At 31.5% G+C, this 27964-nt stretch overlaps 2 protein-coding genes across 2 annotated transcripts in view; both read left to right on the top strand.

Annotated features, from left to right (window-relative positions):
- Nucleotides 1–27964, top strand: part of LOC133197641 (cysteine sulfinic acid decarboxylase-like) — a 246247-nt gene that overhangs the window by 77255 nt on the left and 141028 nt on the right. The gene's annotated exons all lie outside the window — the stretch shown is intronic.
- Nucleotides 111–27786, top strand: LOC133197008 (uncharacterized). The gene is made up of 10 exons (XM_061332847.1): nucleotides 111–195; nucleotides 11334–11553; nucleotides 13141–13241; nucleotides 20803–20925; nucleotides 21020–21252; nucleotides 23574–23670; nucleotides 26033–26155; nucleotides 26519–26600; nucleotides 27225–27474; nucleotides 27529–27786. Exons 1-10 carry the CDS (start codon nucleotides 111–113, stop codon nucleotides 27784–27786), a joined length of 1572 nt encoding a protein of 523 aa, XP_061188831.1.

The raw sequence follows: 27964 nt of genomic DNA, 5'->3' as shown, positions 1-27964 counted from the left end.
AATCACCCAAGAACTCGACAAAACACCTCCGAAGAAGCGCTTTGTGTGACATTACTGTCGTCACTGGATATGCAAGGTTAATGGAGGAATCCTCATTATGTCAATGGACGATGATAACTGACGAGGATCGTTATCGAGAGCCAATGAGAATAAAGAAGGCTGCGTGCGCATTTGACCGCCCCGTTGGTGTGCCAGGTTTGGTTTGTCGTCCAGTTTATAGAGATATTTCAGTTATGATGCTTAACAGAAAGATGATTGAGCGGGTAGCTGTTGCTTGCATAGCAGTCCCAATCTGTAATTAAACGTCACACTACAATGATTTAAAAGTTGTGTATTATTGACTTTATCTGTTAGATCTGATACAAACTGGAAGTGTTTTTATTATTTAGGGGTATGTAAATTTTGGATAGCATTCTACGAAATATTTTGAAGTACAATTAATATTTATTTATCTTAAAGATATATAAATCTATTAAAATTAAAAATAAATTTATGAATTCATTGCATTTTCTTCCATACACATGCATTTTTTTCTCATTCTGTACATAAAATAGAAAATGTGAAATGATACCTATGTAATATTTATCATGTTTTAAAAGTAAATAATTCATCATAACTATAACATGTAATGCATTGACGTGTATGTGATATTGAGAATGATTGTAAAAATATTTATTTTACCTTACTTTTTACACATGTACTAGTTATCAATTTTATAAGAAATCAATGTTGACCTTTGAAATTCCACCTTTATATCATTAATCAAATATAATTCAAATTCAAATATATAACTCGATTAAATCAGGAAAATTCCATTGTTGTTCTTGAGTGTCACGTGGGTTAATTAAATAATGAATTATTTCACAAATGCTTGTATTTAGCTCTACTGGTCGGAGACCTGAAGAGTTTGCATTAGTAAGGTGCCCGTCGTTTGTCCGTCAATCTGTAAACAATTTTTCAGAACGTTACTCCTCCTACAGTTTTGGATCATTTTCAATAACACTTGGTACGTACCGGTATAGATAGATTATACCAGGACACTTAATTTTTATTTCGACAAACGTGTTGCCATCGTTCCAAAAATAAATTCGTTGAATTCTTTTGCAACACTACTCCACCTTCAGCTTTGGTCTGACTTTTTATGCAAGTAGACTATACAAGGATACTTTTCTGTTCTAAGTAAACACCAGTAGAGCTACAATCTCATCAGAGATAACTGGATGCTTACCGTTAATGGTCTTCAAATTAACAATCTCTTCTTTGTAATAAAAATTTTCAAAAGAATTTAAAAAAGAAATTCCTAAGTTAATGATTCTTCTTTACATGTAAAGTTAAATCTCTTACGTACTGATAATATTTGTGTTGTGAAGTGTTTGGTTAATGTTTACGAAACGCGTGCGTTCAACAGTTTACTTCTATACAAGATAACACTAGATATGACTCTGTAACGATATCAATATTTGCACCCGTCCTCACTCAACACCAACTATCAAAAACTCCGTGTCCTAGACAATAATATCAAACGACGGTAAACAGATAATCTTACAAAGATATAATAAGCATAATTCTTAGCACAAAGTGTGATTAAAAAAACAAACATGCCCGCAAAGGACCGATATATGAGTAAAAAATATCAATGCTTTTTGTTTAATCTTTTACTGTAAAAATAACTATAAGAAAATAATTACTTATTTAAAAAAATTAAAAAATGTAAACTGTTAAAAACAGTCCAAAAAGTTTTAAATAGTGTTAAGCGGTTTCATTCTTCTTTGGATGGAAATATAGTAAAGGTCTGAATTGAAAAAAAGGATGTACTAAAATACGCTTTCTAAAACTGGTGATAAAATTCCTCACAAAGAAAGATACATAGCAAGTTCCAGTAAATTATTTTCCAAGCCTTTTCCTTTTCTCCTCACTAAAATATCAACAGCGGTGAAGGAGAAACTTCAGGAGTACTGTGCCACAATATATTCGACAAATGATGTAAATCAGATGTGTATACTTAAAAACTCCAAGGAGCTTTTAATAAATTTGAAGTCACAAACCTTTATCAAAATCAATAACATCAACAATGACTTGATAAGGTTTATGTTTTACTATATCTCTTGTATCATACTAATTCTTTGCCTTTCATGTCTTCCGCCAGCCAGTGCCCATATCATGTAATCCGTGTGTAACAGGTCCTCAATTCTAATGGAGCCTAAGATTCATACACTTTTCATATCGTGAATCTCCATTTAAAAGCTCATGCGAGGGTTGTCGACAAAGTTCATAGACAAATGCTATAATTTTTTTTTTATAATGACCTCACTGGCAAGTGTGTACAATAATATTTTTAAAGAGACCATTATTTAATGAAAATATAAAAAATCAAACAATACACACTATTTTACGTTTAAGGTGTAAATACTTTGTAGATCCACACAGGCTACATTTTCTTTTTTATTCCACACTGCCAAATGTGTGCAGTATTATTTATGTATAGAACATAATTGATTTGAATTTTGAAATTCAAATCAATACACGATAATTTACGAGCGTCATGAGTATAAACAGTCCATATACACAGGCGAGAAGCCCAGTCCGACGTAGCGTCAATAACAACGTCATGAACAGATATCCCATTTTCATCAAATGACAGTGGTTTTCCACCTCTTTGTAGTGTCTACAAAGTGTATATACCGTTGAAAAATCGAATATACTCATTTCAAATCAATGAACTAAATATATTCCAATAAGTTCAAGTTGTTTGAAAAATATCTTGTCTCTGACGTCTTTTCTACCTTATGAAAACATAATTTTATGATTGGCAGTTGTTCCTTTCGGATGGCAGACGTAGCTTTTTCTGTCAATTTTTTTCTATCAGTTTTTTTCTTAATATTTTCACTGCCTGTATAGTAAGCGGTACTTAAAATATCAGGAAATGACAATAGCCCTATTATATGTTACCCATTTTAATTTTTATAAAGCTTTGGCTTGCTTTTATAAAGAAAATAATCACAAAACTTTATTTCAAAGTTCATGGCATTTTAATCCTAGACCGTACGCACTATCTGCGACCTTTAATTTAAGACCGCGCTTTTCAATAAATAATTAAATTTAATCAATCAGAAAAAAATTATTCTGTCTCGGATTTTCATAGCAAATATTTTGGTACACAATAGGTATATCTAGGACCATTTATTTTGATAAAAGTCCATTGTCCAGAAACTTTATGGTCAACTCTCGTATTCCAGAGCCTAAGATTCACACACGTTTCATATCGTGAATCTCCATTTAAGAGCTACAATTTCCAGGCCTTCAAGAAGAATCCCCAATATTGACACATTAATGATGTCAATAACCTAAGAAAAGTTAAGTAATCAATGATTAAATGGTGGCTTGTAACCTACAAATTACACAAAAGAAAATTTATAGTGCCTTGGTACGCAAGAGACAGAGAAAGGTCAGTCTGGAGAGATGAAGGAACATACGATTTCGTTTAATTTGAAATCTTTTCTCTTTTGGAAATATAAATGAAGAATATCATTTTTTTCAAACACGTCTTCTACATCGATATTTTAAACAGAATGTTTTTGAAAAAAAAAAAATAGACTTATTATCATATATGATAATATATGAGTGTACAATAATCTTTTTTATCTCAAAAAATTCTTGACAGCAGAAAAATATACCTTAAAGATAGATAATAAGAAGAGAAACTAAAATTTAAGCCGAGCATAGAGCTAAACGCATAAAAAATATTTGATGGATTAAAGCCGGGCATCTCTTTTAATTTAGTTTCGCCATTGAAAGACTGATTTTAACTCATCACTATTTTGTATGATTAAAATGTATTTTATAGGAGCTATGATTTTATTTCTGCAAGGTGCAATTCTTAATTTTTGCCTTTAAACTAAAGAAATTCTTATTTCCTTAATTACTAATAATAATTTTGAAGTGCTGAGGAAGAACCTGCCTTTTAAACTTTTTTATTCCGACAATAAATTGATAAGGTTTATGTTTTACAATATCTCTAGTATTATACTAAATCTTTGCCTTCCATATCTTCCGCCAGGCAGTGGGTATAAATTATGAAGATGCACACGTATTAAATTAAGAAACCCTTCTGCTCAGGTGAGATTGAAAAAAGTGGAAATTTGTCTAATTTTCTTTCATTTAATGTTCTATAATCTTAGCTATTTACAGTAAAGATAAATGAACAAATAAACAATCTAGATGAAGAAAATAATATCGATATCGTTTTAAGTGTGTAAATAGTTTGTGGATACGTTTCTATATTTTCCTTCAAGATAAAACTACATACGATTGCAAATACACTTAAGAAAACCAAAAGCTCATTTTTGTATCATGTGATATATGTTTTCTTGATTCATGTGACATCAAACTTCCAGTTTAATTTAAATTGTGTTGTTGCAAATTATGCATCGGAAATTTTAACTGATGGGAATATACGCAAGAAGAGGAGTATAAAGCAATATTAATAGCTTTACAGTTATCTTGCCGGCTTTCTTCATCAGTCATCAATATCTATATCTATCTATCTATCTATTTATCTATCTATCTATCTATCTATCTATCTATCTATCTATCTATCTATATATATATATATATATATATATATATATATATATATATATATATATATATATATATATATATATATATAAAGATATAGTTCGGAAATTATTGAGACATTTACTTTTATTCCATAAGGACTGTGCCGCCTTGACAAAAAATCCATTTTGTTGTCATTTTAGGATCTTTATACCGCGAATATTTTTTTTTATTATCTCCGTATTTCTGATCGAAATTTAAACAAACTTGCATAAAAAGAAGTCAGAATTAAATAGAAAAATTATAAACATAAGTTGTATTATTTTCGCTTTTACTATAGGTCCATCGGGATTTAGAACGTTGGTATTACACATTTTCAAAATTCCTGACTGCGACGGGTATCCCTACCATTGACACATTAATATACCACTGAAAAAAAGAAATAAAATTTTGAAAAATATTTCTTGTTTTTATTACTTCGTACTTTGCCAAACGCATATGCAAATTTTCACCGAAAAACGTTCATTGGGAAGAAGAATATACACAATGTCTAAATAATTTTCGAACAGCCCTCGTATGTATGTATGTATGTATATATATATATATATATATATATATATATATATATATATATATATATATATATATATATATATATATATATATATATATATATATATATACAGCACTAAAAAAGTTAAAAATCATGAAAGAACAAAACAAGTAATAAAAAAAAAAATTTAGTTTGTCCTTTGAAATACCACCTTTATATCATAAATTAAATATAATTCAACATATAACTCGATTAAATCAGGAAAACTCGATTATTGTTCTTGAGTGTCACGTGGGTTAATTAAATAATAAATTATTTCACAAATGCTTGTTTTTAGCTCTACTGGTCGGAGACCAGAAGAGTTTGCATTAGTTAGGTTCTCATCATCTGTCCAAACTACTCCTCGTAAAGTTTTAGTCCAGTTTCAATAAGACTTGGTACAGATAGATTATACCAGGACACTTAATTTTTAATCTTTATATTGGTTTTTTATTTCAACAAACGTGTTGCATTCTTTCAAAAAATAAATTCTTTGAATTCCTTTACAACGCTACTCTACTTTCAATTTTTGTATGATTAGACTTTTTATGCAAGTAGACTATACTAAAATACTTTTCTATTCTATGTAGTACATACTACCAGTCTCGTCAGAGACAACTGGATGCTTACCGTTAATGATTCTTCAAATTTACAATTTCTTCTTGAAATAAAATTTAAGAAATAAAAATAATAAATTCTAAAATCTTTTAAAATTAATTATTCTTTTTTAATATATATGCAAAGTTAAATCTCTTACGTACTGATAATATTTGTGTTGTGAAGTGTTTGGTTAATGTTTACGAAACGCGTGCGTTCAACAGTTTACTTCTATACAAGATAACACTAGATATGACTCTGTAACGATATCAATATTTGCACCCGTCCTCTCTCAACACCTACTATCAAAAACTCCGTGTCCTAGACAATAATATCAAACGACGGTAAACAGATAATCTTGCAAAGATATAATAAGCATAATTCTTAGCACAAAGTGTGATTTTCTTCTTCTTCTTCTTCTTCTTTTTTTTAAAATATCTGCAAAGGATTAAAAATATTAATGTCTTTTATTTCTTTTTTTACTGTAAAAATAACTATAGGAAAATAATTACTTGTTTAAAAATTGTATGTAAACTGTAAGGAAGATTGGGAAAGTTTTAAACATTATTAAGCGGTTTCATTCTTCTTTGGGTAAAAGTATAGTAAAGGTATGAAATGGAAAAAAAGTATTGAAATACGCTATCTAAAACTGGTGATAGGGTTTGTATCTGTGTTATTGAAAATTGAATGCTTTTTTCAAGTTTTCTGCATTTTAGTATGAAAATATATCATACACAACTGCTTCATCAATAAAAATGTAAATTGGATACTTTTGTATCTTTGTTTGGTCATAAAAAAAAATACCTTTGTTAAAAAAATCACGTTGATTCAACATACAAGTACTGTGAAGTTGATATTAAGATGATGAGAGTTCCTCATGAAAACATTTATGTAGTCTTCGAAGACCAGGTCTTCCAACAAACTGTTGGAATGCGATTGGTACTAACTGTGCTCCTTTATTAGCCGACCTTTGAAGCATTATTTATTTAACTTCTGAATCAGAAGAAGAAGAAAACACATGCTGTCGCCTTCAACTCGACATCCAGATATATCGACGACGTTTTATCAATTAACAATAGTTAATTCCATTCACATGTCGACCCGATATATCCCAGTGAACTTGAAATAATAGACACACCAACGTCTGCACATCTGTTTCATTTGGATATTTTACTGACTACAGACGATAAGGGCCAGTTAACAACTAATTGAAAAACGAGATGACTTCATCTTTTCCATCGTTCACTTTTCTTATTTATGTAGTAATATTCCGCTATCACCTCCATAGGGGGTTTACGCCTCCCAACGTATTCGATTCTCAAGAACATGCTCTGAGTACTACCAATTTTTGAAATGAGACAGGCTACTGACAGATAAGTAAATTTTACTGAGATTTCTCCTTTAAAATCAATCTTTCGTAAATTCTATGGGTCGTTATAATGACCTTGTTAGCAAATATACCTATCATTGGGTCGTAGATAGGCGCCCGATCTCACCACTAAATCCTTGTTTTTATGTCCTGTTCACAGATTTCTATTGCTTGAAGATTTAAGATCGATCACTGTTCGTTATCTTCATTATTTTTTATTAAGAGAAAGAGTTATGGTTGCATTTCTAGAGGATTCCACTTCCTTTACAACATGTTTATGGTGATATGGAGGAACTTTGCTTTACTCTCCCTTAAAATAGAATAATTCCTGTTATAAATTTGATATTATTTAAAAACAAACTAAATATATATTTGTTAGCTTTGATTTCTTGTAAAATTATATGACATTCAGCTGTAAAGATATTAATGGTATATAATTTTAAATGCATTATCATGTTATTTGGATATATATTACCTCCTGAAAAATTCCTCGAATGAGTTCAGATATGAATCACCATGTTCCTCAAAGAGACTTAGGTCTACACTGAACAAAACTTCTTAGTAGTAAATTATTTATTTCATTTGCAAAACAAAAATATGTGTTGGTTTTAAAAATGTAATGTTTTACTAAAACGACAGTTCCATGACCAAACACATTCTTAAATTCAGAGATAATTTTGTCGTAATATCAAGCCGCGTGATGTTTTGCAAGAAACCTCGACAGTTCTTGTATATGATATAAGCGACGGTAGTTCAAAATGGCGGAATACGCAATGGAAATAAAACAAAAACAAAGATCGTTTTTCATTATGATTTTATTTATGAAACGATTATCTTTTTTTCAACAGGTAGGGTAGATGTATATGACTACAACAGGTAGGGCTGACGTTTATGACTCTGAAATTAGAGTAATAGTAATAAATGTGACAGTGAATTGCTCTTTTCTAATAATTAAATCCTGATAATGATATTGGTTTCTGTACATATAATAACATTCAGTTACTGAGTGCGGTCGAAATTGAAAAATTACAATGATCAATAGTTACAAAAGAGGATCATTCATGAAAAAGAAAGATTTCTTGAAATTCAATATTTTTTTGTATGTCTTAATTCTGTTTAATTTCATAAAGGATATCAAAATGTTTTTCTGGAAAAGTTCAATTATGCTGTATTTTACTTGACTACGAAACGAACCAAAAAAAAAAGATTTACACAACATTAAATTTAGCAAAGTCGATATCATGCACGCATGTAGTGTTGATAAAACAGGCAATGAATCAGTGATGCATTCTGAAATCTTTGCCTTCATTATTGAAAAATGAAAATTGTTTCACATACCTTAATACTTTTGCAGTCAAAATGCATCAGTATGTAAGTAAATTTTCAAAAAAAAACCCTGATTTTTTTCATACTGGTTACAAAAATGATTCCGTCAACCCCCCTCCTTTTTTTTCGTGCGGTCAGTTAATTTTTGGATTCATTATCATGATAATATGTAAGTGTGCAATAATCTTATTTATCTCAACAAAATTCTTTAAAGCTAAAAAATATACCTTAAAGATAGATAATAGAATGGAAAACTAAAATTTAAGCCGAGCTAAACATAAAAAAATATTTGATGAATTAAAGTAGGGGCAACTCTTTTAATATCATTTCGCCATTGGAAGACTAATATAAACTCTTCACTATTTTGTATGACGAAAATGTATTTTAGAGGAGCTGAGATTTAATTTTGCAAGTGGTAATCCAACCTATACCCATAGCTTCCTTTCTAAGAAGCAAATTCTTCAAAATCACATTTTAAATATTAAAAATATTTTTGATATTCCCAACAATCAAATTGAATTTGAATTACCTTACTTATACTGGATTCCTTAACTACATAAAAATCTTACAGACAAAGATGCATAGCGGGTTAAAGAAAATGTTCTACCAAGCCTCTTTCTTTCCTCCTCATTAAAATATTAACAGCAATGAAGGAAAAACTTCAGGAGTTCTATACAATATATACGAGAAGTGGTGTAAATCAAATGTGGATACTTAAAAACTCCAAGGAACTATTTGAAAATTTGAAGTCACAAACCTTTATCAAAATCAATAACATCAACAATGACTTGATAAGGTTGATGTTTTACTATATCTCTTGTATCATACTAATTCTTTGCCTTCAATGTCTTCCACCAGGCAGTGACCATGTCATGTAATCCGTGTGTAACAAGTCCTCAATTCTAAAGGAGTCTGAGATTCAACAACGTTTCATATCGTGAATCTCCAATTAAAAGCTTCAATTTCTTGATCATCAAGTAGAATCCTCAATATTGACTCATTTATGATGTCAATAACGTGAGAAAAGTTAAGTAATCTATGATTATTTGTGTGGAATGTAACCGAAAAATTACAAAAAAGAAAATTAATGGTGTCTTGTTACGCAAGTGGTCTTTTATAGTGAAGGCTGTCATTTTTGACAGAGAATAGTCAGTCTGGAGTGATGAATGAACACAAGCTTTTGTTTAAATTGAAATCTTCTCTCTTTTGGAAATATAAATGATGAATATCATTGTTACAAACACGTCTTCATCGATATATTAAACGAAATGTTTTTGAAAAATTAATTAGATTTATTATCATGATAATATGTGAATAAGTGTACAATAGTCTTTTTATTTATATCAAAAAAATTCTTTAAAGCAGAAAAATATACCCTAAAGATAGATAATAGGATGGAAAACTAAATTGTAAGCCGATCTAAACACATCCTTAATATTTTTGCAGTCAAAATGCGTCAGCATGTCAGTAAACTTCCAAAAAGAAATCTCATTTCTATCCCAATTACAAATATGTGCTGTTCAATAACCCCCAACTTTTTTTTCTTTAGTTAATTATTGAATTTATTTTTTTTTTCGTCACTTAATTATTGAATTCATTATCATTTTCTTAAGAGAAGAAAAATATACCTTAAAGATAGATAATAGGATGAAAAACTAAAATCTAAATCGAGCTAAACACATAAAAATACTAGTATATGATAAATTAAAGTAGAGGCATCTCTTTTAATATCATTTCGCCATTGAAAGACTGATATAAACTCTTCACAATTTTGTTTGTTTAAAATGTATTACAGAGGAGCTATGATTTAATTCAGCAAGTGGTAATTCTTGATTTTCTTTCCTAAAATGAAGAAACTCCTATTTCCTTACTTATTTATAATGACTTTGAAGTGCTGAGGAAGTACCTGCCTTTAATTTTTTTATTCCGACAATAAATTGATAAGGTTTGCGTTTTACTACATCTCTTGTATCGCCATGTAATCCATGTTTAACAAGTCCTCAATTCTAATGGAGCCTAAGATTCCTACACATTTCATTAAAGATATCGCGAACCTCCATTTAAAAGCTACATATTCCTGACCTACAAGTAGAATCCCCGATATTGACTCATTTATGATGTCAAAAACGTGAGAAAAGTTAAGTAATCGAGAATTATTTGTGTGGCATGTAACCTAATTATAAAAATTACATAAAAGAACATTTATAGTGTCTTATAACATAGGTGGTCTTATATAACGAAGGTTATTTACTTTTGACAGAGAATGGTTAGTCTGGAGTGATGAATGAACATAAGATTTTGTTTAATTTGAAATCTCACCTCTTTTGGAAAGATGATAAAATGAAGAATATCATTGTTACAAAAACGTCTTCTTTACTGATATTTTAAACGGAATGTTTTTAAAAAAATAAATTGGTTACATTTTTTGGAAACCGCTTCTTAGACATTTTCTATCATTTAGAACTTATCTCATTTTTTATTAAAATGATTTACGTGTATTATATATATATATATATATATATATATATATATATATATATATATATATATATATATATATATATATATATATATATATATATATATATATATATATATATATATATATATATATATATATATTATATATATATATATATATATATATTATATATATATATATAGAGAGGGAGAGAGTCGGATCTACTAAATAGATACAAGGTCAAGGATGGAAATTTATATCACGCACTAAAAATGACCAATAGAAATTCTCAAATTTTTGGGACGCCCTGTCCCTTCCTCAGGACATAGAAAATGTTAAAAAGTCATGAAAAAATAAAACAAACAAAAACACCTTCCATCAGTTTATCAAATTTACTGTAGACGTATCTAATTCCAAAAACATATTCTTAGATACTACTACATCTACCCTGATTGATTCCGAAATCGAGTTTAGTCACCACACGAAAGCCACCGATTCCCACCTGTATCTAATGACGACTAGCTGTCATCCCCCACACACATTTGAGGGTGTGCCTAAAGGTCTGGCTACCAGAATTCGTCGCACCTGTTCATCCCCTGCCTTATATCAGGAACAGAGCAGTCTCCTAAAGTCCCATTTATGCAACAGTGGGTACAAAGCCCACTACGTACAAAATGCTATTGATGAGATGGCAGGACACGACAGACAAAACCTATTACACTATTATTATGATTATGATTATTATTATTATTATTATATATATATATATATATATATATATATATATATATATATATATATATATATATATATATATATATATATATATATATATATATATATATATATATATATATATATATATAAAATCAAACAGTCTGTAATTTAAAGTGTATATACAAACGTACGTGTATACATGTATATGTCTAGCTTTCTCCTTTTCTTTTTGAGCTTAGGTTTATATTAGTTCGCTACTGGTCACTATCCAATTTTTAGCTCACCTGAACAGTAGGCTCAAGCAAGCTTTTCTGATCAAAGGATGTCCGGCGTCCGTCTGTCGTTTGGCATCTGTCGTCCGTCGTCTGTCCACTGTAAACTTTACATATTTTCGACTTCTCAAGAACCATCGGGCCAATTTCAACCAAACTTGCCACAAAGCATCTTTGGATAAAGGGGATCTAAATTTATTCAAATGAAGGGCCACATCCTCTTCCAAAGGGAGATATTTAAAATTGTGAAAAGTGAATAGCTTCTTTTGAAAATCTTCTTCTCAATTACCAATGGGCCAGAAAAGATGAAACTTATGTAAAACCTTCATTACATAGCGAGGATTCAAGTCTGTTCATATCATGATCCCTGGAGTTAGAGCGGGACCATAATAAGGCATTAAAGTTTTATATAGGAATATATAGAAAAAATGCTTCTCGAGAAGAGCAAAGACATAATTAGTCATATTTATATGGAAATAACTTCAGGTAGTGTAGATTTAAATTTGTTGAAAACATGATCCCTGGTGGTAGGGCGAGGTCACATTAGATCAAACTTTTACATGGGAATATAAAAGAGAAAATCTGCAAAAAAATTATACACATGTATACGGAATATCCTCAGTTAGTTTAGTTTCAAGTTTGTCAAAATCATTACCCCTCTCCTGCCCCCCCCCCCCCGGTGGGTGGGGAGGAGAGGTTAGGGTGTGAAGACCTATATATTTAAACTTTTCAATACTGAAATAATTTCTTCTTCGTCTAGCAAAAGTGCTCCGGTGAGAGATATGGCCCATGGGCATCTTGTTGTAGAATCATAGTGGGATCCCATGTTGATATTTCAGAATTTATTTTGTACTTAAATGTTTTAACAGTGTATAGTATGTATTGTTTCTCAAGTTCCCTTTAAAGATTTATATGCTGTAACAGACTTAGATGATACATAAATGTATATCATGATCAGAGCATTAAAAAAAGCTGATTAAATAGCTATAGTTGAAAGTCTTAAAAGGTAACGCCATCCATATATATGTAATCAATTCAATTATAGTATTATTTATAAAAGTTAACATATAATAACCCTCTAGCTATTTAGAATCTATACAATGAGTCCTCTGATATTAAATTACACGGTAAGGGAGAATTCTCTTCATACATAGACACATTACAATACTAGAACACAAAGACAGGTAGACAGAAGGTTTCTACTTCCTGGTCATTGATCACTTGTATTCTGATAAAATTTACTTTAAAGCATAAAAGAAATGCCCGACTGCATCTCACGTCTGTTTAAAATGGATGTTTGGACGACTGCTATTTTGTTTTTCACTATAAGTTTTAATACTTTTCGAAAAGGTATGTAATTTTCATAATTGATTGGACTGAAATATGCAATCATCCAGTAACGAATTTTAACTAAATTAATTATGAATTGATTGTATTTTTTTTCGTATCAATACGCTTTTTTTCTTATAAAGTTGTGATTTGCTCATTGAAGTATAACAGAAGAATGAGGAGAATGGGTTGTAAAAAAGTAAAAAAAAAAAAAAAGTAAAAAGAAAAAATAATAATAAAAAGGCAAAAATATGGACAGAAGAATTTTGCAAAAAGCACTAGCACTGCATTCTGACCAGGACTTCACTAATCAGAAAGAATTTGGTAGGAAAAAAAAATATAATTCAATTGTGGCATATTTCTGCTATATAAACATACCAAACGTTGATTTATTCAATTCTGTATTTATCTTATTGAAGGGCCGTAGTTCATGGCTCAATGATATAGATATGGAATTACATTATCATTTTATAAGTCGGAAACAAAATGAGACACAATACTATTATTTTTTTTTTTATTTCTTTGAAATCTACTTGATATACTTGACTTGAATTACTGTTTACTGTCAAAGTGCAACTGACTTCGGAGCATGTCATATAATCTTCCAACGTTACAGGGATGAGATAGATAGGTAAGCTTTATTATGCCCCCGTATCGAAGATTCGGGGGTATATAGTTTTTGCCCTGTCCGTCCGTCTGTCTGTCTGTCTGTCTGTTTGTCTGTTTCTCCGCAAAAACTTTAACATTGCCCATAACTTTTGATTGGTTGGAGCTATGGCTTTCATATTTCACATGTGTATTCTCTCTTTGGGTACTACCATATTTGACATTTGACCTTGACCTTGGAGTTTGACCCAGTTTTGCAAAAGTTTATCCAACTTTAACCTTGGCCCTAACTTTTGAACAATTGGTGCTAGGGCTTTCATACTTCACATGTGTAGTTCGTGTGACATGTCCTTCCTTTGGATACCAACAACTTTGACCCTTTGACCTTGACCTTGGAGTTTGACCTACTTTTGAAAAAAACATTAACATTGGCCATAACTTTTGAACCGTTGGTGCTAAAACTTTCATACTTCACATATGTAATCCTTGTGACAAGACCTTTCTTTTACATACCAACAATTGAAATTTGACCTTGGAGTTTGACCTACTTTAAAAAAACTTAAACCTTGGTCATAACTTTTGAACGATTGGTGCTTCAGTTTTCATGTTTCACCTGTATATTTCTTGTATATTTCTTGTGAGAAGGCCTTTCCTTAGGCACCATTAATTTTGACCATTTGACCTTGACCTTGATGTTTGACTTACTTTCGAAAAACTTTAACCTTTTCTATATCTATTCAATGGTTGCTGCTAGGACATTCATATTTCACAGGTATATTCCTTGAGACAAGACCTTACTTTGGGTACCAACATTTGATTTGCATTTGAGAAAGTTTAACCTTTGCTGTAAGTTACCATACGGGGGCATCAGTGTTTCACAAACACATCTTGTTTAAAGTCAACATGGCAGCTAAAAGGCAATACAAGCTCTAATGAATAAGTGACATATACATAACAGTAGAACAATAAAAACATACAACACACAGTCACATTAAAAGATAGATCAGTAAGAGTTAAATTTTAAAGATACGTTAAGACATACATGTACAAACATACAGATTACAGATCTCACCTACTGGAGGTGGTTGTGCACTCACAGTCCTTGCCGTCCCAAGAGGCTATTATGGATTTAAACTGTAAAATAAATTGATTGACATTTAAAAGTTTAAAAGTTTCATACGAGGTGAGTTCCATATCTAAAAGACATTTTATCATACGAGAGGTTTTGACTTTTGAATTTCTTTTTAAAGAATAATAAATAAATAAATAAATGTCTAAAATTGTAATTGAATTTCTTAAACTAACGTTAACTGACAAACATCTAGGAGATAGGTCATGTAGAATTTCAAAACAATCAACGGCCATACTTCTAACTTCTTCCATGCTTCTAACTGCTAAGAAAGGTAATTTTGCTTTGTGTATCAATGTTTCGCAGCTACTTCCCAGTTTTCGGAAATGGAAGTTAACGTAAAACACATTCCTGAATTCTTTCAATTTTCTTTGTGTTTTTCTTTGAACAGAAGTGGCAAACAAAGGGACAAAATTTGAAATTTGACAGAATAAATAAATCTATAAAACAGGGTAACGTTGTTTGCCCTAGTTAAAACTTTAGCGATGCGTTTTAAAATATTTGCAAATATTATTATTATTATTATATATTATTCAAATTAAAGCATAAAATCAATTACCCCACCCCCATAGTTTAACAGTTTCTTTGCACAATTTCCACACCATCGATCCTAAAAACTGTTTTTTGCGATTCTTTTTGTACTTAAGGCAACTGGCTGAAACTTGGATGGATTAGGCTGCATACAGTTTTCTTTAAACTATTTAAATAATACTGAAATATCATCTTTCAAAGTGTCAAAATCCGTATGTCAATAAGCCACTGTATTTTCATCGGAATAATTATATAAAGATCCATTCTTTATGAAATAAAAATATCATTCATGAAAACATTAAAAAAATAAAGAATAGAGCTTTGTGGCACATGCTCTTTTACTTTTATACCAAACTGAAGTTTCATGATCACTTGCTGAAAACGTTTAGACAAGTAGCTAGCCAAAATAGAAACAAGTCATAAACAAAGAGTTTACTTAAAAGTATATCATATAGCGGACAGTCAAAAGAGAGATTTAAACCAAAAAATATTTTTAAAAAAATTCCAATTACCAAAAAAATCGTTCTTACCTTGTTAATTTGAAATTTTAACGAAGGTAGGAAAATTGAAACAAGAGGCCCATGGGCCACATTGCTCACCTGAGTACTGTGGCTAGGAAAAAAAAGCAAAAATTCAGTTCAGTATTGAAAAGCTTAAATGCATAAGTGGTGCCGACCTACCCCTAAAGGGGAGGTTGATTCAAACAAAATTGAATCTACACTAACTAATAATGCTTACATATCTCTTTGACTAACCGTGGCTTTTCTTCCTACAAGTTTGAACTTTCATTATGGTTCCAATCTCCCCCCAAGGGTCATGATTTGAACAAATCTGAATCTACACTATCTGAGGATGCTTCCATACAAATATGACCATTTATGGCTTTGCTGTTCTTGCGAAGAAGATTTTTAAAGATTTTTCTTATGTACTAATATGTAGGGATGTCAACGAGTACCCGGTTAACCGGGTACTCGATCGAACGTCAGAGTATCGAATACTAAAAATGGTACTCGGTTACTCGGATGTGTATTTTTTCTTATTTCAAAGTACTTATTTTTATCAAAAACTTATCAAAAATTAACTTAAATATGCATACGGTAATTATAGCGTGTAGCCTTCTACACCAGTAAAACACCCATTATCGCCTGTGGCTGTGTATATACAGTAATTAGTGATCAATCACCCAGCTGTTCTCATCTATTGTGGTCCTTAATTTTTGGATGGCTTCATTGATTGTTTTCAGTGAACATCGATGGTCTGTTATCTTTAAATCATTTTAAAATTATTTAGTTAATATACGCAGTGAAATCGGACATGCAAAGAAATGCCACTACCCACTTCAAAAGTGAAGAAATATTCAGAAATAACTAAAGATTCAAAATAAATGTTGAAAGTCAGTTTGCGTATCAAGTTTAGTGTCTACGGGGGAAACAATCAACATATGAAATTGTTTCCCCCGTATACACTAAACTTACCAGAATATTAGACTAGCAATCCCGACAACGTCCGTTCCTTCTCTTTGGCTAGTCTAGTAATAACAAACCTGCGATTGTCCTCCTTTTGATGAAATAAATCCTAAACAAGAACCTTAAACCATTTGTAATTTTTGATGTATTAATTGACTGTGTATTTTGTGTTTGTTTGATAAATACATTTAGTACCAAAAAGCATTTACGTTGAAATCGATGTTTATATACATTAATAAACGTGATAAAAACAGCTTTGGGGTTTAATGGAATTTAATGGGGCTCAAGAAAATTAACACACTTGTATTTACATCTTTACCGAGTACCCGGGTACTCGATCGGAAAAACGTCCGAGTAACCGATTATCAAAAATTGACCGATTTGACATCCCTACTAATATGTAAAATTTTTATTGTCCGTTTTGACCCCACCCTACCCCCCGGGGGGGGGGGGGCATGATTTAAACAAACTTGAATTTACACCACCTAAGGATGCCTCCAGAAAAATATGACCAATCATGGCTTTGCTCTTCTTTAGAAGAAGATTTTTAAAGATTATTCCTATTTTTTTCTATGTTAAACTTTCATCGTCCATCGTGGCTTCACCCTACCCCCAGGGGTCATGATTTGAACAAATTTGAATCTGCACTACCTGAGAATGATTCCACTTCAGTTTAATTTTTCCTGGTCCAGTGGTTCTTGAGAAAAAGATTTTTAAAAGATGCCATTAATTTTTACTAATTTCTAATTATCTCCCCTTTGAAGAGGACATGGTCCTTCATTTAAACAAACTTGATTTCCTTTCACCCAAGGATACTCTTTGCCAAATTTGGTTTAAATTGGCTCAGTGGTTCCGGAGAAAAAGATGAAATTGTGAAAAGTTAACAATGACAACAACAGACAACGGACAAATTTCGATCAGAAAGACTCACTTGAGCCTTCGGCTCAGGTGGGCTAAAACGAAACAGATAATTACCACTTTTGCCTTCATATGTGAATGATTCAAAAATGGTCAGGTAATCCTTAATACTGATCAATTCAAGGTCAACCATGATTTAATCCACAGATTTCTAGTTATTCAATAAATAAATAAACATAGTTTCAATTTTTAGAGAAACTTGAATCCCTATGATCTAAAAACTGCCGACTGAATACATGGGTGACATGTAAAGATGAATAATATATCTGTTATAATCATTTCAAAGGTGTTTTACCTGCATGAATAAAATTGTGCCTTTTTTCTTCAAAACAGAATGATTAATTTTTTTTTTAAATCAATGGACTTTGATAAAAAAATACAAACTTTCTTGGCAACCGTCGTATGTATAAATTTTACATTCAACTTTTCTTTGAGGAGATTGAAATGGAATATTGTGTTTCATTTTGTTGCCAAATTTTTAAACAGCTCACATGTTTATAGTTTCAAGTAGATATCATTGTACTGTGCGATTCCATCTCGTCATGGTCTATGTCTCCCGAATAAGTTTATACAGAATTTATTACACATATATACATTCATATTACTGCAATGACGTTGTTCTAAAGATTACACTTAGATGTCATTGCTATATATGTGTGATATGATCAAGTCATAACTTCTAATCCCTGATAACTTTATATATTATTATTGAACATACGAGCTTTTAGTGTGTTAATTCATATGTAAAACAATAATACAAATATAAATACATGTATTTCTTAAATATCATACAATCACACAGTGCAATGCATAATACCTAAATGTTACTTTTAACATATTTTATTGAGTAATTTAATAAGGATTGGGCAATAGGCAAAGCCTATGTACACCCTCTCCTTGTTTAATAGGTCAAGACACAGACATTGAATAATAATACTTGAACATGGTAATAAACTTGCTAATAATAAAAAATAAACCTACACGTTACTAGTCGTACTACTTCTACAGTGACCATTTGAAAAGTGGACAACAAAATGATACAACTCTATATTTCAATTTTGTATAAAAGAAATTTGAATATATTGTTTGTTTGTATGCTGTTTAACGTCCCTCTCGAAAATTTTTCACTCATATGGAGACGCCACCACTTGCCGGTGGAGAGCTGCAAATTTTGTCCTATATTCGGCACTTACGGCCATTGAGCAGTGAGGGATCTTTTTCGTGCCAGCCCCTACTGCGCCACGGGACCTCGGTTTATACGGTCTCATCCGAAGGACCCGTCTCCACGTCCCACAGTGGGATTCGAACCCGCGACGTAAGGATCAACTCCTTACTTCGCGACTCTAGAGCAGACACTCTAACCACTGCGCCACGCGGGCGACCAAATTTGAATATATAATTTACACATATACACATATATTAAGTCCATTAAAACGTTTTTACGTGTACATGTAATACCCGACTCTTGTGGATTTAACGTAACTTGTAGTCGAAAGATATCGGTTTATGAAAATTTGTATACTAGTATATACCAAGAGGTACCAAGGACAGTTCGGTTGAGATCGTAAAATCTGTCAGACAAGACAAAATTCCTGTAAGTCCGGGCAGCAATTTAATCAGACACCAAACGCACTGACAACTTAATATTACAAGTAGAGCTTTTTCAAAAAGCTTGGCCGTCTTTAGCAACAACCTTAAACAGTAAACTGGGATACACCTATCAGGCCATTTTATTCTTGAGGATTTCTTCATCAACATTTTACTGACATAAGCCCTACCATGTGAAAGTTCAACAAGACGCTCGGCTTTCTCCGTAAACTTCGACTCCGCTGCTGGTAGGAGTTTACGGAGAAAGCCGAGGGATTAGAAAGACAGTGCAAAACAAAGAAAAAGAATAAATACAAGCTAAAAAGCTGACAAGCAATAAAGAAAATTTCTGTTTACAATGAAAATAAAGAAACTCCTTTTAGTCATTACTATTAAAAAATTAAAGTGTTTTTTTAGATTTATTTTTGGCCATTTTCAACTGTTCGTTTTGTCAATTTTTTTAAAGATTGAAAATCTTGAAAAATTGTTGACTCGTACAAAAATTAGATCACCAGAAAAGTATCTCCCTTGCCCTGAACAACATTTTAACCAATTAAATAACTGGAAATTTTCACATCATGTAATTTCTACCAATAACAAAAGAGAGGAAGTGCATAGTCTGAAGACTGTAAAATACTTCAATTCTGTATACCGTCTTCCAAGGAAGACGGTAATCAGTTAATAATTTTGCACAATATGTTGGTTATCAGTCAAATTCCGATCCCCTTTTTCGTGTAGCATACTAGTAAGGATTATCAAATCAAATCAACTAAGATTATTTGATTTTAATGCACATGAATTATACCAATCTCATTTATTCATTTATTGACACTTCAATCAAGTGTTTAAGGCAACATTTTTTTCGAAAGTCTCCGGCACCTTATCATGGATTCTCACGGAATCCAATCATGAACTGAGAAAACGATCATTTTATGTCTATCATTTTATGACACAATGTTTATAATAATGACTGCTAAACCTGAATTATTTATGCAACTGTCAATTTTACCAGATTTTTCATGAAAATATTCGGTGGATATAACATAAACATTTAAAAAGAAACGCGTGATTTTTAATATAAAAATGTCGTTTGCCCAGGAAGGTAAACTATTTTACGTCATTAGTATAATCCATGATATATTAATTTGGCACTGTCTATATATAAAGTATATCTGGGTGTGAAAAGGAGATTCTTGTTTCAGAAATAATTTCCTTCAGCTATACATTTTCCACTATCTAAATAACACCTTCGAAATGAACACAATATATTATATGACAGCTTTTACAATTATATAATGAGCTTTATTTGGAACAAGTTCTTATTCATGTTTCATGTATCTTATAGTGGAAAGTATATCCTGTGATTTTGAAAATGGCGATGATTGTGGATGGGCAAACGTTAATTTTGAGGTATCCCGATACAAAAGTCCATTAGAAAAATCCGGTCCAAAAAAGGCTTTCCAAGGAGGTCTGCATTTGTAGAATAATACAGAATGAAAATATCTTTTAATTTGTACTGTTTCAAGTAGTTACTACTTCATTAGTTATTTTTTCTTTTGCAGTCTACTATGCATATTTCGACGTAAGGGATGAGAAAGAGACGGATGCAGTCCTGGAAATCCCATATGCCAATGGGAGGTGTTTATTTTTTGCCTACCATATGTGGGGATCACAAATGGGATCCCTTTGGGTAAATGTCACTGAGGATGAAGAGCCTTTGTTCGCACAGGCGGGAGATCAAGGGAATGAATGGCATTGTGTTAGCACTGAACTACCCTTAGATCGACTATCCACAGTATGTGCGCGATCCTAACTATATACTGTAGTAAAAAAAAATAAATGTTTTGTTTAAAAAAAATCATATATATATATATATATATATATATATATATATATATATATATATGAGACACCTTCGCCTTCGCCCCGGGCTGATACAGGATGTGATGTGGGAAAGGGTATGTTTTACTATGTTTATAATATTTTTAGTGGAGCAAACACAAAAAAATAATCACTGACTAGCTTTTTATATCAAAGAACAGTAATTTAGAATCAAGAGAACGAAAAAATAGGTGCACTGTCATAAGTACTGTATCTACAAGGGGTGTGATATATATCAGTTTCAGCCCTGCATATCCAAATTAGCCCTGGAAACTGATACGGTTATTGTAACGTTAACGTCAGGCAAATAGCATATGCGAAAAAACCTGTATCTTTTACTATGTATGTAATTAATATATATTTAAGGAAATTTTTATGTTTTGTGTGAGTTATTGGTGTGTAAATCACACAGACTTGTCACGTAGGATTTCATGAAGCGTGCTGGAGCTTCATGATAAATATATCTTCGTGCAAGTCTGTGTGATTTACACACCAATATTTCACACTAAACTAAAAACAATCCTTACATTTACATTTTACATGTTTAAAAGCACCAGAAATATACTCAATGTTTGAATATCTCGCTGCCCTATATCGTTACATTTTTATTAACGTCTCTGTATCTGTAGCCTAATTGTGACGTCACTTTAGCGCGAGTTTCTCCGTGTATATTTCTATGCGTGAGTATACACGAAAATGGCATTCTAATCAATTTCACAGTTGGCTTAGTTGAAAAACACAGCATATATATATATATATATATATATATATATATATATATATATATATATATATATATATATATATATATATATATATATATATATATATATATATATATATATATATATTAGGGATGTCAATTTTGTCAATAATTCATATTCGAATATTCAATGAAAGTATTGGAATATATTCGAATATTCGATAAAATAAATAAAATCTGTTGGTGTAGGTATTCTAAAATTGTATGAAGACTTTTGCAGGTGTACAATAAGAAATTCCATTTGATATTTGTCAATATTTGAAATTAATAATTGATTTAAATGTAGAAAAGTATAATTTATCAAATGAAACATGTGTATTATATTTTATAGTAGCTCCAACTGTGGAACCATTCGTCTTACCAAATGCAACATAGGCGTCGGAAGCAAATTGAAAGTGGGGTGGCTAATTGAAAGTTGGGGGGGGGGGGCTAAACCAATGAAAAAAGGTAAGCCCCAATTTTCAATGCCTATATTATGTCTATCTTTGCAAAAAAAAGGGGGGCTAAGCCCCCCTAGCCCCCCCCCCCCCGGTTCCGACGCCTATGTGCAAGATATATTCGTAACGGTATACATGTAATGTTCAGATTTCAATACGTGTAATAAATTACAATTATCTGCCTAATGATAGATATATGTATGATTATAACCTTTGATACAATGTTTTTAAAATATAAACAAATATTTCCATAGACAATTTTCTTAGGTAATTAACTAATTCCCCGATACTGAATATAAAATTCAGGATTATGTACAACCCGATATAATCAAGTAATTTACACATTTATTCTGAAATTGAGCCGTTTACAATATTAATTACAGACTAAGTCTATCGGACATTCATTCAATGATCAATTAAATTTATTTTGATAGGTATACTCTTCACGTCTTTTAGACATTCTAAGAAAGTTTTCATTTTGTTGTCCTCGATTCTAGATCCGATCGTATCTAACTAATAAAAACTATGAAAGTACGTTTTGTATTATACATAAAGCATTATTGTTCAATTCTTTAACACCTTACTCAAAACAAAAAACATGTAATTTAGTAATTCTATAAGATAAGAAAGTAGTGAAAGAAATCAGGCGATTGAAATTGATCGCTAGTAAATTAAACAGGGATAATTCCAGCACTATTAAAATCAAAATTTATTAACCACAGTACTTCTTTTTATGAAATCTGAAAAACACCCAATATTCGAATCTTAAATTCATATTCGAATATCAACTCATCGAATGAATATTCGAATGTTCGAATATTCGTTGCCATCCCTAATGTTCGAATATTCGTTGCCATTCCTTATATATATATATATATCTATATATATCTATATATATCTATATATATATATATATATATATATATATATATATATATATATATATATATATATATAATTGAGAAAGAGAGAGAGAGAGAGATGCATATTAAAAAGGCACATGATCATTGTAATAATATTAATATTATTTTTAAGATCAAGGTACATGCTAGAAAAGGTGGAATATACAGCATTATTGGTATAGATGATGTTGTGATTTTTGAACCTCTAATGAGTCCATGCGATGCATTTAGTAAGTTTGATTTTGAATTTGAGTACACAAAACACTTCCCCCGATTATTGAAAATTATTGCTGTTATATTAAATTAAAAAAACAAGAACATCTCAACAATAAAGTTTTACTGTTGGAGAAATGAAACGTAATTTTAAACATCATATTTTGTTTTTGAGTAAAAAAGACAAATTTAAACATTCCCAGATTTTGCACACGTGTCTCCTTGTGAAATATTTGCACATGCTTTATTCATGCAAATTTTTGAATAAACATAATTCAGTTCATAATGAAGGTCGTTCAAAATTAATGCAAAAAGTCATCAAAAAATAAGAAAATTACAAAAAGCAGTTTCTTTTTGTATTTAATCCTTCAAAGTATTCTCGTAGCTCAGTCGGTGGAGCGCTCGCTCTGTGATCGGGAGGTCGAGAGTTCGAATCTCGGCCGCGACTGACCTAAGTCGATAAAAAATGGGTAGCAACTGTTCCTTCGCCATGCGCTCGGCACTTTGAAGTGAAAGCTGCGGGTCCTTCGGATGAGCCCTAAAAAACCGAGGCCCTCACTGCTCAATGGCCCTGAGTGCCGAGTAAAGGTCAAAATTTGAAGCCCTTCACCGGTATATGGTGACGTCTCGATATGAGTGAAAAATTCTCGAATGGACGGTAAAACAGCATACAATCAATCAATCAATCAAAGTATTCTCTTTTAACCATTATACATGTCTCAATTCTCTTTACCCATATCCGGAACACCTCAGCATGCTCTTTTGAAAGTAACATAAAAGTACTCCCCACACCTGATCTTAAATAGTACTGTTTTTCCTTTTGATGGTTTTCTTGTGTTTCTGGAATAAAAAAATATCACTGTGACTGAGATCTAGCAAATACCGAGAATGGCTAAGCTCTTGAAAATTCCTTTCTTCAATATTTCCTTCATCTCATTTCTATTCCTATTTACAGCAAATTGTCAGTATTATTGGTGGAAATAATACCTATTGTCAGCTACAAGAAAATGGTTACTGGTATTTGAACGTCCGTTACGGAAAACTCACTTATCTTTTCTCAATACAATTTAAAACAAAAGCTACCCTTTATGGTCCTTCCTTTGGGTGTAGGTACGTATACTGCTTGACCTCTCCAGTAAAACAAAAACCGTATAAGACCTGTAGGAGCTATGGCTTCTCTTTGCAAAAAAGGACGACAGCTTTCTCTCTGATTCCGCATTTTATTATAGAACTTCCATTTCGTCTATAAATAGTGCAGCCATGCTTCGTCACCCATAACGCAGGTTTATCATATTAACTTCTTTTTTGAAATTGTTATATCTAATAGAGCTTGGAACATTTAATGCGTGTTTTCTTGTAGACATCTGTAAGGAAATAATGCACTAATTTGACATTATTTTTATTTGCTTTGTCAGAACTCAATCAACTATTGTGATGATGAAACTTAAGTGGCTTAGCAACGTCTCTCGCTGTAAATCTGGCATTTTCAGATGTGTTACTCAGAGCATCTATATTTTTGGTGTCCCCACACATCTCGATCGACCAGTTCGACTGCGATCTTCCCCTTTCCACTTTTTGAATTTTCTAATCCACCTACTACTGCATTGCGTTAAAGACTAGTCTTTCGAGATATCAAAGCTCTACCTTTATTTTGGTTCTTCAGCGATTTTTGGAATGAATCGCAGTATTCAAGTGAGCCCTCATTCATGAGCCTTCATTTTCATCTTCTTGGCAGAAACCTTTCTAAAACAGTTTTAAGTTCATTGAAGTGACCATGCTTACTTTAAAAGTGAATTTCTTTGCGAAGACAGTTGGGGAAATATGCGGTTTCGGTAATTAGAAGTTTTTAAATAGATGTTTTCTAGGGTGAAACAATAAAATGAACTGCTTCTACATTTATTATGATTAACCGTATTTTGCATTACTTGTGAACGGCCGTCGTATTTTTACAAAAGCTTGATGTTTCCTGTATATTGAACGTGGACTGGTATCACAAGCAAGGAAAGTAAATAAACGAATATTTTTAATACATACTCTTAGATTTAAATAAGTACAAACTAACTTTGAATTCTAAAAACGTAGATTTTTTGGCACTTAAATTCTACGACAAAGTGCAGCTATAGACAACAAATTTATTTTGTCAGCGAGGTTCAAATCGAAATATTAAACGCATATTTTAACGCTTGTACACGTGGATGTGAATCACGCAAATTTATTACTTTATCATAAATATACATAGAAATACGAATATAAATCACACTTAATTTTTTAATCTCATGATCGTATTTTATATCTCAAACAAAAAAAAAATTAAAAAATACTTCAGACAATTTCATGATGTCAAATGTTATTAATACTATTTCTATATTTCTGTCTTAGACTGTAGCTTTACGCCCTCACAAATTATAAGCACAACACAGAAGTCATTCTTACCTTCGACATCTAATTCTGTTGATATCACAGCAAGTGCCCTAACGACTCAGCCTCCCGACTTTTTTACAGGTTTGGTGCAATAAAGAGCGTTAGGTGTTTCCTAGATCAATAAAAAGAGAGATGCAAAATAGCTTTATGATGAATCTATTTCTTGAAATATTTTCAATAACCGATTTTTTAAAATTATTATTATTATTATTATTATTATTTTTTTTTTTTAGAAATTTTGGAATTTTCATAATAATCGAAAACGTTCTTTTTTCAAAATTCTCACTCAAATTTTACCTTTATAACTTTGTCTTGAGCTTCTGAAATGGCTTTAAAAATGAAATGAGAAATAAAAATGATTGTAAGAATAAAAACAAAATCATGATACTAGTAACGTTATTTCTAAAGAATATTTGGTAGATTAATCCCTCTAATTTATTTTAGAGAACTTACCGCTAATTGCTGGGGTACCTGGAGGTCTCGTCTTCCTCTTGTTTATTGCTGGTATCTTTATAGTTGTCTGTAGGTAGGTAATTAGTAAGTAAAATAAAGAACCTATGAAATATTTTTTAGGATTTTCTTCTACACCTACGCCTCTTATAGTGAAATATGGAGATAACGAAAAGTATTCAAGCTCAAAAGTCCATTGAAACAATACACATCGGGAGCAGAGCAACAAAGACCTCTAAAACATCAGAGGTGGGATCAGGTGCCTTGGAAGAGTAAGCATCCCCTGTCGACCGGTCACATCCGCCGTGTGCTTCTTGTGATCGGGAAAACGGAAAATCCGTAGACAATTCAGTATGTGGCCTAACAATTAGTATGAAAAACGTCAGTCAGCATTCGACTTAATGATAGACTGTATTTGCTAACAAGGTCATTGTTTCGACTAAAGAACTTGCGAAATGATGAATTTAAACGAGACAGCTGATATAGCTGTTTTTTATCAACTTGTTTTTCAATAGTTGCATTTTTAATTCGTGGTGAATGGATGTATAAAGTGTTGAAAAGTCGCATGTTTTGATGTTTTTGATGTTGGTTAAATCTACCAGCCTCTGATATCTAATAATATAAACATGCCTTGCTCTCATACATTTCTTTTTTATTTTTTATAATTTTGGATTATTTCAAATCAATGTCCTTTTTACAGAAAGAAAGAAAAAGAAATATTTTCAGAGGATATGATATCAGACCAGCTTCCACGGAGTACAAGAAATAACAGATACAGGTCATTTCCGCACAATCATCAACACGTAGACGAAGAAGTTTACGATGAGATAAAGGAAGGTCCCGAGTATTCGTACGCCGATAACTATGACACACATAAAACTTTAGATGAAGAATATCTAAAGCCCACTGAAAACAATGCTTATCTGAAACCTCTGTCCTTGAAAGATAAAGCTGAGAATAATGACCAGTACCTTAGAACACTCTCCGATAAAAATAAAGAAAAGGATAATGAAGGAGGATATACGATATTACCCGCCATTACTCTCCCAATGAGCAAGGTCAATGCTGCCTATACAAATACTCCCTCACAGGAAAGCGATGGGTATATCGATCAAAAGGATCTAAACATTCCTAATAAGCCTGGCAAAAAAATATCAATCAGTGATCAGGGGAATGTTATGTATTGTGATGTCAGACAAACTATGGAACAGAAGCAAAGCACTGAACTGAATCGAACCTATCTCTCGCTTTCTCATATGTAAGAATCTGAAAACATAATGACAAAGGTGAAGCTGACGAATAGTGATCACTCGTAGTCATCTCTCTGTATTGATCAGATAAACCAAAGATCGACGCAACAAATTGTATTGCAAACAAGGTTATCATATTAACTATAAATTTGCTAAATACTGACTTTAAACAAGATTGTTGAAAGCTATG

The sequence above is a fragment of the Saccostrea echinata genome, unplaced genomic scaffold, assembly GCF_033153115.1.
Source record: "Saccostrea echinata isolate AGI-Se365-2 ecotype Australia unplaced genomic scaffold, CSIRO_AGI_Sech_v1 ptg000030l, whole genome shotgun sequence".
Taxonomy (NCBI): domain Eukaryota; kingdom Metazoa; phylum Mollusca; class Bivalvia; order Ostreida; family Ostreidae; genus Saccostrea; species Saccostrea echinata.
This window is presented reverse-complemented; position numbering and strand designations above follow the sequence as displayed.